Source organism: Populus euphratica, unplaced genomic scaffold (genome assembly GCF_000495115.2).
Source record: "Populus euphratica unplaced genomic scaffold, PopEup_1.0 scaffold1046.1, whole genome shotgun sequence".
NCBI lineage: Eukaryota > Viridiplantae > Streptophyta > Magnoliopsida > Malpighiales > Salicaceae > Populus > Populus euphratica.
The window spans coordinates 4,089-16,749 of record NW_011500901.1 but is presented as its reverse complement, the minus strand read 5'-3'; the positions used below and the strand labels follow the sequence as shown (position 1 = coordinate 16,749).

Sequence of the window (12,661 nt, the reverse complement as noted above, 5' to 3'; positions counted from 1 at the left end):
TAATCCCCACGACCCACTGAACATCCTGCAAGCCCAGTAAGCAGGTAAGGCACCGCGGGGGTAACAGGCGTGCATGGTGAGATTCGAACCCAGGTGCGGAGGGAGGGAACCCCTCCCACCGCTAGGCCTAGAACCTCACTTGCAAGTTTAAATTATTTTTAATATGACTACTCATAGTATAGTACCAACTTGTAAACTAGTTATAGCCAAGGCACATAGCTAATTTATAATGCTAGTCGATTTAATTGATTGAGTTATTTGACATGGCTTTAGCAATCTGAAATTACTTATCCTTCACGCTTGGAATAGAAAGAAAAAGATGGGGAGGACCCAATGAATTAGAATGAATTTTATTAAATTAAAATTACAGAAGTGGAATTGCGAAATGAATGTTATTAATAAATCTACAGGTGTGACAAAAGTATTGGGATTCAAGACTGATTGCATTGTTTGATTGAAAAGGTGCACCGATAATTTTACTATTTAAAAAAAAATCATAACATTAGTTTTTAGTTTTCAGGGGTATGATAGTCATTTCATAGGACATATTAATTATTATAAAGATGAGTAAGAGCAACACAATCTTTTCACTTTTTGTTGAGTAACATGATATTATTATCCTTAAAAAGCAAAACTCAAACAAGTAGCTTTTAGGAGCATTCTTGAAGTTAATTAACTTTTAAATTATTTTTTAATTAGATTTAGTGTGTATTTAGAAGTGTGATTATAATTTAATTAATTTTATATATAATTTAGTTTTAGTAAAAAAATATTTTTTAAAAACATGGGTTGGCTTACATTTTCAAACACTTTTTTAATGAACTTTTTCATACCTCCACCCTAGTTTTTTGGTTAATAATTAGAAAAATGTAATTTAATATTTTAATAAATATAAAAAATAATAAATAAATAAAATAATTGATGTACCTGTTTTACACTAGTGAATAAGTTGCCCTACGGTATATAGGCAATGCATGCAACAACTTACAACAGCTAAAAAATGAATTTCTTTAATGTTTTTTGAATCATTACTGGGAACTCCATCATTGAGCAAGGAAGGTAGCTTAATTTCTTTCGGTTTGACATCAATTGATTTTTCTCTCTCTTTTTTTTAATTTGCACGCCTAACCTCTGGAATCTTCATTCTAGTCTTTTAATTTGTTTTTTTTAAATGATATTTTTTTAGTTTAATGAATTTATATAATTGAAATTTTTTCAATTCCATCCTCTTTTAATTTTTTTCTATTATATTTGGTTATTATTCTTTTGATTTTATTTAAGATAATTTTTCATTCTTTTAAATTAAACATGTGTTATATTTTTATCTTGCATAATTTAAATATTTTAATTTAACTTTCATCATCATTCTTTTGATTTTGATTAAACAAATTTAATATTTTTCATATCAGATTTTATCCTTATTTTTTTATTGTTATTTTTTATTTGCAAAAATTTTCATTTGTTATTTTTTTTAATTTTATTATTCAATATTAAATTAATTAAAAATTAAGTTTATTGTTTGAGTTCAATTATAAGATATGACGAGTTATGAATTTAAGAGATTAACTTAAGATTAAGTGATTCACTCATGTTTTCTTGTTTTTTTTCCTTTTTTTTTATACTCATCTTTTTTAGTTTTATCTTTCAATATTTTAATTTAATTAGAAATTGGGTTCAGTTAATTTTTTATATTTGCTTTTTACAGAATTTTCATGAATTTTAAAAATAACTTAGGTTTTCTTGGATCTTTCTATTTTTTATTATTTGTTAAATCTAGTTTTTCTTCTAAAACAAGAAAGTGTTATTGAATTAAGTTAAATTAATTGTTTACATATCAATTTTTTAATCTTTTTTAATTAATAATTGTTTTTATTTTTTGCTTTTAATATCTGGTTGATTATAATTGAATTTCCAAAATTTATTTTGATTTGTGTTCTATAGGTTACGGATGATTTTATACTCCGAATCATAAAATTTTATAGATTAATAATAATTGATATAAATCAATAAATACAATATATCAATACCTCAATATTTTTTTTAAAAAAAAAATTTAAAATATCATCAACTTAATATTTTAAAAATATTTCAGCCCATCAACTTAAAAATACCTTTTTACTTCCTGACATTTAACATTATTTTGAAGATCAGATAAAAAAAAATAAAAAATCCCAACGTGGGAACCATCAATTGACGTTTGACTGGTGGTTTTGTTGGCAAGCACTTGATTAAATAAATAAAATAAAAAAGGGTATCTAAACTGAAGATTTGCTAATTATCCTATGCTAATTTAAAGCACTTGAAGTACTTGGAATCCTACCTAAGCTAATCAGATTACAAGTCATTATAAGAAACAAAGAGGGAGAGAGAGTTCCCTTTGAGCTCCTTTTTATTTTTTTAAAAAAAGAAGAAGCATAGCGTAGTTTTAAAAATAGGATTGGCAGGCAGTAAAGCATGCCATAGAATATATATATATATATATATATATATATATATATATATATTCAAACCATTATTTCCTTGCTTTAAAAAGTTGCAATTATATTTATTTATTTATTTAAAAAAAAAAAACTCTTTAATATTTAATAAAAAAATTAAAAATTATAAAATTCATAATTCATTCATTCCTTGAAGCAAAATATAAGAATCCCAAATTAAATACGTAATAGATTTAGACGGGAAACAAGTATAGGAGCCCCGTTGGATGAGAGGTAGATAACATGAATATTATTGAGGTAGATAACATGAATATTATTGAAAAGAAGATGAAATTTTTTATTTTTATTTTATTTTTTAACAATGCATAATTATTATTAAAAACATCATGTATTTTGTTTATTGACCAGTGTAATTAGTATAAACAATACAAGCAACAATAACTTCTTCTTTTTTTCATTTCAACATAAAAATATTGTAGAATCCATAAATAATAAATTATATTTTTTTTTTATCAAATAGGTTATTTCTACATTTTAAACAAAACACACAAATACAACCTTTTAAGCAAACTCTGCCTTAATCATTTTCGAGATCTAATTATGGTACACTACCATATTTTCATTAACTCGTTCATTTTTCATGTTCATTCATTGTATATTTAATATTTCTAATTTAATTATTTTCTGTGTTCGTTTACTTTGATATTGACAATGCATTCTTGATTTATTTTCTTTCAGCTTTGCCGGTTTCAATTCTACAGCCTAAGCCCCGTAAACAATGTAATTGACATGAACAATGTAACATGTTATACTGTTCACTAAATAGTGTAGCCAGCTCCACCATTTTAATTCGATTAGTTCTGACTCGACCGGGTCCGATCCAAAACTCAACATACATTAAACTTGGTCCGATCCAGTAAAATAAAAATTATTTTTTATTTTTTAATTGTATTTTATTTAAAAAATTAATATTTAACATTATTTAATGACACTACATAAATTAGACAAAGATCGCTTATTGATGTAATTTTATTCCTGATTATATTTTACCTAATGTTATTGCACGCTTAATAAACTAAAAAAACTGTATTTCTTGTTAGATGTATTTTATAAGTGATGGAAATGTAGATAGTTTAATAAAACAATAAAAAATATTTTATATAAGTATTATTTATTTCATAATATAATAACAATAGTTAAATTTATAATATTTAAATTAAAAATCATTAATATTAATATATATTTTTTAAAATTATTTTATAATTTCAATTACAAAAGTATTATTAACCAAATTTATTAAATTATTTTTTGTTTAATCTCAATTTCAATCATATTTTTAATTAAATATATATAAATATCAAATCAATTTCAATTAAAAATATTTTTTATAAAATAATTTTTTTCAAATTAAAATCATAACAACAATTATTATAATATTAAACACACAACAGCTATTATAATATTAAACACATAGGTTTGTTGCAAGAAAGGTATTAGAATTTATCTCTTATCTATGAGATAGAACAAAGAAGCAAAGGAACGAAACGAGAATATGTTAGAGCTAGTATAAAATATTATTAAAAAGGAGACAAAAGCTTGGGAAGCAGAATGAGGATTTTAAGGTAATTGTGAAAATAGACTTGTAAATTAAAAGGGTGTGAATTTAATATATTACAAAGTTATAAGAAATAAATTATATTATATCAAAATGGGTTCTACTCGATCGTAAATAAAAGAATAATTATTGGTATAATTGACAAATATTATTAGTCTTGATGATGCAATCTTAATGTTGAATATTATGTGAAGGTTGAAGAATACTTTCCTTGAGAAATACTATAACTATAGGGAATTAATTTTATCATGATAATAAATGAAGTTCTTTTCTTTTTTTTTACCAATTTCCTGCATGAAGTCTTGGTATTTTATAAAGAAATATGTGCGCGTCACATGCTAATAATTTTGGTGCCTGAGCACCACACCGGAAACCAACCCACCCGCACATCATTAAGGTTATATTTTTTTATTTTAAATTAATATATTTTTAATATATTTAAATTATTTTGATATATTATTTTTTTAAATTAATATATTTTTAATATTTTTCAATCATTTTAATATATTATTATTAAAAATAATTTTAAAAAATAAAAAATATTATTAATATATATTTTAATATAAAAAATTATTTAAAAAATAACAATACCACACGGCAGAGAAATTTTAAAACAACCCGGCCCTGGTGCCCCCCACCTTAAAATAATTTCAAATGAACAGATAGAAACGGACAGCTAACCCTTGACTGGTGCATGCGCAAACGCCGTTATCCCTAGCCTAGAACAGGCAGGCACCTAGTTTTGTTTCTTAACAGCAAAAGGCAAGGACAACTACAAATATATCCTCTACTATATTTGCATTTCACAAGTCAGTCCCCCATCCTTAAGTTTCTTCTTTATTTGGCTAGGCTTTTCAGCTCCGTTAAGCATACGTTTATCTCTTTTTTTTAGAGCACATTTTAATTGAGGACTGATTTGAAGAGAGATTTTAAAGTGCTTTAGAGGTAACTACTTCACTGTGAGATAAATAAGAGATAAGATAAAAAAGAAAGATCGAGGAGTGACTTGTCAAAATAATTATAAATTGAGGACTGATTTATAGTTAAAATTAAAACAGAACCCCGCCCAGTCAAGGTCGTTTACGCGTAAAAATAATGTAATGAACAAGGAAGGCCGGTGGGAAACTTCCCTTCACAACCATTTTCTTCTCTATAAAATACCAAGGCAAACCCTCCTCTCTCCTTCACACCCACATCTCTTGCCTCCTCCTCACTTTCGTTCCCTCCCTCCCTGTTAGAGGAGAAAGAAAGAGAATAGCTTGACAAGCACAACAACGATAATGAGATTCTGGTGATTTCCTTTCTTCTCTCTTTCTTGTTTAGTTGAGGTATTATTAGTGTTGTTTATTATTATGGGGACTGAGGTTGCAAGGCCACAAGATTGCCTGATTGAAAGAATCAGAGTTTCTCCCTGTCGTCGGAGAAATTATTACTATGGAAACGGAAACGTTTCTAACCCTAACGCTTGTAGCACTAACAGCTACTGCAACAACAGCAACCCTAGGTTTAACAGAAAACCAACAGCGGTGCGGTTTGAGAGATCGGGCCAGAGAAAGAAACAATCAGAGCCTTCGATCTCAAAGAAATCAGGCACTGTTGATGATCTCAAGATCCCCAGGAACAACAAGGTGATGGAGAAGGTTACGATTTTACGGCGAGGAGAGTCGCTAGACACGAAGATCAAGAGCAGCGAGACTGCGTCCTTGAAGAAGAAACAAGGAAATGGTGGTGATTTTGTTGTTGCCAGCACGGACCGATTGGGTCCGGACCCTAAGGTGGTTTCAAAACAGATCAGGATCGTGGATCTGAGGTCTCCGGTGAGTGGAAAGTGTGACATGTACGCCGGATCGGCTTTTGCAGTGTCCCCGGCGCCGAGTTCGCTTCCTTTGCCGTCTTTTTCGAAGAAGAAGCAGGTTTCAATTGATGACTCGGCCACCAGGGATCTAAGGCGTCTGCTTCGACTCGAATGTTGAGACCCGGTTACCATCTTCGGGTCCGGATTCGGGTTTTCTTTCTTTCTTTCTCTCGAGCCCCTCTGCGCTTCGTCTTTGTCATGTCTCTCTTGGTTTGTGAAGGATCGGTTCCTCCCGTGAGTTTTTTAAAAAACAGGAGGCGGACCTGAAAATCAGGGAGAATATGGGGGCGAATTAGCTAAAACTTCTGGTAATTAGGGAGTTGTCTAGGGTTGAGAAATGAAAAGGAGGAGGGAATTGGGGGCGAATGTTGTAATATTTGGGGGAGTAGTGGGGGGGTTGTGAAGGAAGAAAATAGTGAAAGTTTGTGGAATGGTGTGAAGTCGTCGTTAGCCTAAAAAGGAAAGACTTCCCTTTTCCCCCTACTGATGTATTTTATGTAAAATCAAAATCAAGTTGAGATATACGGTCGGTTACCTTTCGGACATCTTCTATGTTAATAATAATTTGAATTGTAAAAATAATTATTTCCTTGTGTAATCCACCATCAATAATTAAATTAAATTTTATGGTTCCTACGAATATCATATTTATTTAAAAACAAAACACACACGCACACACACATATTAAAATTGATAAGAATATCTATAAAATTATTACTTGGAGCATCTTAAAAATATCTCTTTAGCTTCTTCACTGATGTTTTGGTTTTCTTCCCTAATTGATTTCAAATTCTTAAAATAAATTTATGTGAATCAATTTTTTCTTGGTCTACGTAAGAGGTTAGTTTTTAAAGTATCTGTTTAGTCATTTTACTCTTTCATCAATATATACATGTTGAACAATGACAAATTATTAAACTAGATCTTATATATTATGCATAATGCAGGCTTGTGAGCAATTTTGATGGCTTCAATGTTCTAAGATTAGTTCTTCCCAAACTGGAGAGATCCAAATAGAGAAATAATTCAAGAAACATGAATTATCCATGTAATTAAAAGATAACGAATTAATAACTAAAAAAGCTAGAAATCAGAAAAGTTAGAAAGCCACAATAAATCATCATGCTATTTCACTTGGAAGAATCAAGCAATGAAGAACAAAGAGAAACATATAATAACAAATGCTTTTGTGTGTTACCCAAAACTCAGGATCTATCAGCTTGCACCCTCTAACTCTGGCATCATCTCTTTAGCATCTCTCTCCTCATTGCATGCTGGGAAGATTTTAAGATTTGAGAAGAAAGTAAAGGCAAATAGGCAATGGTTGCCTGGTCTTTTTACTTACTTTATTTACAAAACCTGGTATGATTTGTTTGTGGTTTAAATTTCTCTGCTTTTTTTTGCAATTGATATAGCTTTGTAGATTGAAGAGTTCAGGTTTTTAGTTTTCTTGTTGCAAATAATTATATATATATATATAAAAACAGGTAAGTTTTATAGATTCCGAGTCAATTCTTCGAGTCAATTAGGTTTTATTAGGCTAAATTCTTAGCTAGTTTTTTATTAAACCCAGTCTCCTAGATTAATTTACTGATCAGTTTTAAAACTATAATTAAAAACAGATAGTTTTGACTATTTTGCTGTATATCATCTGTTTGTGCTGCTTTTATGTGGGTGGAGAAGAGGTGGTGGAGTCGGGGTCCTGCGCTGCATATATACAGTATTGGCTGTTGGGTACCGTTGGGCAGACGAGATAGAAATCTCGTCCAGTTTTGGGACTGTGGGCCTCTCCACTTTACAAAAATCTTAGCCGAAAACCATTAATGCTGTCAAGAATCTCTTGATTTCTCACTCCATCGTTTCATGGGCGCGCGCTAATTGGTATTTTTTTTTTTAATACATTTTTAAATTAAAATTTTTTTACAAAATAATTATTATCACACTTCTAAATATTTTTTTAAAAATAAAATAAATTTATTTTTGGGAACTTACATCTCTAAACAGAGATGAATGTAAAAAATCTGTTTATTTTTTTGTTTGAAAAGTTTTTTTTGAAAATATTTATTATTTATTATTTTAAATTAATGTTTTCATATTATGTTAAAACTAATTTTTAAAATATAAAAAAATAATTTTAATAAATTTTTAAATAAAAAATATTTTTAAAAAATAACAGCTACCATTGAAAGAATCGAGATAGGGCTCTTAGTGCTTGCATTGAAAGAAATTCTAAGGCAAGGCAAGGGATTAATTCCATAGAAAGGAGAGGAGTCTCATTTTTGACGAGGGACATATATAGGGTGGGTGGCACGCACCTTTCTCTATAAATTTATTTGCCTCTGCATTTCCCTACAGTAGAGGGGTCTATCTTGTATGTGCTCCGTGACATGCATGCTGTATATTTTTTATTTTATCTTCTATATATATATATATATATATTACATTTGGGTTTCAAAAAAAAAATACATATAGGGATATTTCCATCATTTTCATATGATTTATTGTAAATATTAAGTGAGGTCAAGAACAATAAGGTATTTGTATATATATATATATATAAATTATTATTTATATTTAGAAATAGCTATCGCATGTTGAGCACGTGCCAGCAAGTGGGCTATCACATGTTGAACACGTGCCAGCAAGTGGATGCTATTTTTATCCTTTAGATGGTATATTTATATAACCAAATATTGCCTTTCAGGACGACATTCGATGTCTTTTACCACCCCCAGCATAGTGACAAGGCACATGTTTCTAGGCAGACCATAGAGGAGCTCCGGCTGGAAGTTTTTCCCTCCCTTCCCCTATGAAAGTGTGTTGCCCATTGCAAAAAAAGAAAAGAAAAAAAAGGTTTAAATATTTGTCCTTCAATTGTTTGTTTAAGCTTTTTTTTTTAATTTTATCCCTTCACAATTGATTTTTAAATCAAATTTGATCCTTATTCTTTTAATTATATTGTATATGGTCTTGAATTATTTATCAAGTTTTGTTTTTCAATTTCATCCCTTTGTACTTGGTTTCTATATTAGATTGGGTACTCATTCTTCTAATTGTGATGTAATCCTTTATTGAATTGATTTGTTTTTGAGTTTCATTCTTTGACATTTTATTTTTAGATCAAATATGATTCTTATTTTTTTTTTATTTTTAGTTGTTCTATTTTTTTTTTCAATTTCATCCCTTATTATTTAGTTTTATTTTATTTTTATGTTAAATTTAGTTTTTTTCTTAAATCTATATTTTTTAAATGATTTTTTAATTGTTTTTTTAGTTTCATCCCTAATTATTTTGGATAGTTATAAGTTTTACACTGCTATTTTTTGAAGTTTGACTTTTACATTGTGATCCTGTATTATCTATATTACAAAATTTCTAAAGGACATATATTCGTGATAAGATAATTAATTATAGCATCCAAAATATTCTCCAACTTACAACTGTATCAACTCTTTTTTTTTTCTTGAGAAGGTAAATAAGCATAGCAAGTAATTAATTAAATTTACGCATCAATTTCACACAGAATATTCTCCAAGAAATCCTTTGAAAAACGAACTACAAACTATTATAAATGTCACCGTCGTCACTAAATGTTTCCAACACGTTTGATGAAAAATATAGTTAGAGATCATTTGTTGGTATATATACCAAAAAACAGAATATTTTAAGCTTTGCTTCCTGTGATACAAAAACTATAATATGTATTTTTTTTTCTCGATCTTAGTTTTTAAATCGTAATATAGCAAAATTCAATGCTTCAAGGTTTGGATTTGTAGAAGATGGCCACCCTTTCGAAGAGTAAAAGCAAGACTAATTTTCTTTTTGTGCACACACCATTGATTTTACGTAGAAGCAACATTCTCTCATGCTCAGCTCTCGAATCTGATCTATACAAATCCTATACGATAGATATCGATCCCAGTGTCTAGCTATATATACTTGCAAGGTGTGTTTCAAGAATCATCAGCAAGAAGATTAAGCACAAAACAGCAAGCACAAAGCTAGATAGACAAATGGCCACTAAAACCAGAGAAAGCTCCATCCAGGACAAGACATTTTCAGGAGTTGGAAACCTGATAAAGCTCCTCCCAACAGGAACAGTTTTTATGTTCCAATTCCTTAACCCTGTCTTGACCAACAACGGCCAATGCCACACCGTTAACAAGTATCTGAGTGGCATTCTCATAGGCCTCTGTGGCTTCTCTTGCTGTTTCTCTTGTTTCACAGACAGTTACAGGGGCAGTGATGGCTGGACTCACTATGGAATTGCGACCATGAAAGGGCTTTGGCCATCTTCAGATTCTGCCGGGATCGTCAGTGGACTTGTCAAGTTACAAGCTTCGAGTTGGTGACTTCGCTCATGCTTTCTTTTCCTTGATCGTGTTTGCTGTGTTGTCCCTGTTGGATAGCAACACAGTCGAGTGCTTTTATCCTTCTTTTGAGTCCACTGAGAAGGTGTTGCTCATGGTGTTGCCTCCTGCCATAGGTGCAGTTTCGGGTACCGTGTTCATGTTGTTCCCTAACAAGCGCCATGGAATTGGATACCCTTCAAGTGATTCTTCACAGGATTCTTAGTGATGATGAATACATCTATACTATAAACAAATAGTTTGCAAAAATCTTGAAGAAATTGGTTCCTGATTTGCAGCTCTATACCCTGAGAATGCTTCTTCGTCATTGAATTTGTATGATTGTTCAAGAATAGAAGAGGGAGGAATGGATGTATCCTTTCCCTTCAATATGTATAATAAGTTTGTATTTTGTGACTGTAAGAGGCAATGCGAATTGTCTTAATTCCATTTGTAAATTTGAAGCTGAAGACCAGTTCAGCTAATCTTCTTCACCCTGTACTAATCAATCAATCCTTCCATATATAATTATTTAAGATTAAATTCTTATTTGGTAATGTAATACAAAGTAAAATATATTAAAATAATATATGTATTTTAGTTTTATTTTTATTTTTGACATTAAGATATTAAAATCATTAAAAAAAAATTTAAAAATATTAATTTAATACTTATTCAATTAACAAACCATTTCAAAAGTATATTTAACCTCACAATAAGTGAATAAAAAGCAAACTTATCAAGGCTAAAGATTGGACATATCTCCCATATAAAGGGGTGTTTATCTTCGATAGCAGTGTTATCTGTATCTGTTGATTTTACTATTGTGGGTCTAAGCTGGTTTGAAATGGAGCCTAGGTTAATTAGAAATGGAGCCTCATTTATCACATGTCTATCTCTCTTGTTGGTGCGGAGCTCTAGGTACACGTATTCTCCTACGTACATCCTGTTGGAAAAAATTAAGTGTGGTATAAGATTAAAAAAAAAACAGTAATATAAAGTTAAAAACTCAGGAAAAAAATTAAGAGGAATGTATAATTTTATTAAGTTTTTTTAGTTACTTTTTTATACTATTTAATAATGTTGAATTATAAGCTTTTTTTTATATATATAAAGTTCTAAATATTTAAAAGATTAAATTAATACAAGAAAATTCTAATTTAAATAAAAATTATATTATGTTAATTAGACCAGTCAATCAATTTATTTAATTCAACTAATTATCTAATTTAAGCCGTTTGTCAACCGTTTGTCTTGTTCCTAACTAGTCAACTGGGTCAATTACTTAATTTCTAGAAATTATTTTATTTTTAATATCTCTTTAAATTTGATTTTTTCCATAACTTTTAATATATATTTTTTATTTTTATACACATCATTTATTAGTGGTTTTATAAAAATATTCACGATTTAATTTTTTTGTATCTTCATATAGGAAGGGAAAGTTTGAAACTTTTATAGGCTTTTCGGAAACATAAGATTTGAGTAGAAATGAAATCATTTCGACAACATTTATCGAATTCTAGTGTTTGAAAACCTTTAAGTAACATAAATGAAGGCTAGAACCAATTAAAATTAGATATTTTATTTTGTAGATTTGAAAATCACACGTGATTGACGCATTAAAAATTAATCCCACTAACGCCCCCCTAACACTATGTTTTTGTGGTGGAGAAGCAAACAAAAACTCATTCCCACACAACTTCAGAAACAGTTTTAGTCTTTATGTGTAGCAAGAAAGGAGGGTAAACATAGTAATTTAACATGAATGTTTATCGTCTTCTATACACAACGGATAAATATTTTATTATTTTATCCAAGAAAAATTCCAAATGTTCAACTTCCATATACCTCTAGAAGACCAAGGATTTGTAATTCTTACAGCTTTCTGCTTTGCTTGCTGGGCTCCTCTAATTGCAGTCTCTTGATAACCCTCGCCTGCTTTTATGATGTCAGCTTCAACTATATGATGATCAGAAGTGCCTTGAGGATGAGATCACCTGGAACAAACTTGCACGGTGTGTTCGGAGATGCCAAAACGTAATCCACTCTTGTGCCATACTTGCATGTTCCTTGCACATCTAGCTCAACCAAATTTATGGCATGCGAACTTTATCATCTCAAAAGAAGAAGAAAAGGTGCTGTGATTGATTAAATTCTGGCAAAGAAACCGAGACAAGGTTGTTTAATTACTTCGGCCTTTTGCAATGATGACTACTGGCTCGCGTTCCCCTCCATAGATAGTCCTTCGCATCTACGTATCCTTTCCCCTTCAGAAACTTTGTCACTTCGATCTTTGGTGTTGGCTTTCCGATGTCCTCGTAGTACTGAAAAATCCATTATGGCGGGTTAGAAGAAGTAGAGAAAACTGGCATGAACGTAGTTGATTATGAAGATACTTTTT

General features: G+C 29.9%; 1 protein-coding gene and 1 pseudogene across 1 annotated transcript; both read left to right on the top strand.

Annotated features, from left to right (window-relative positions):
- The first annotated feature begins 5,405 nt into the window (after positions 1–5,405).
- Positions 5,406–6,026, top strand: LOC105116769 (uncharacterized). The gene has a single exon (XM_011014231.1). The coding sequence runs from the start codon at positions 5,406–5,408 to the stop codon at positions 6,024–6,026; it is 621 nt and encodes a 206-aa protein (XP_011012533.1).
- Positions 6,027–9,847: 3,821 nt separating this feature from the next.
- LOC105116766 (uncharacterized) lies at positions 9,848–10,753 on the top strand (annotated as a pseudogene).
- The last annotated feature ends 1,908 nt before the right edge of the window (positions 10,754–12,661 follow it).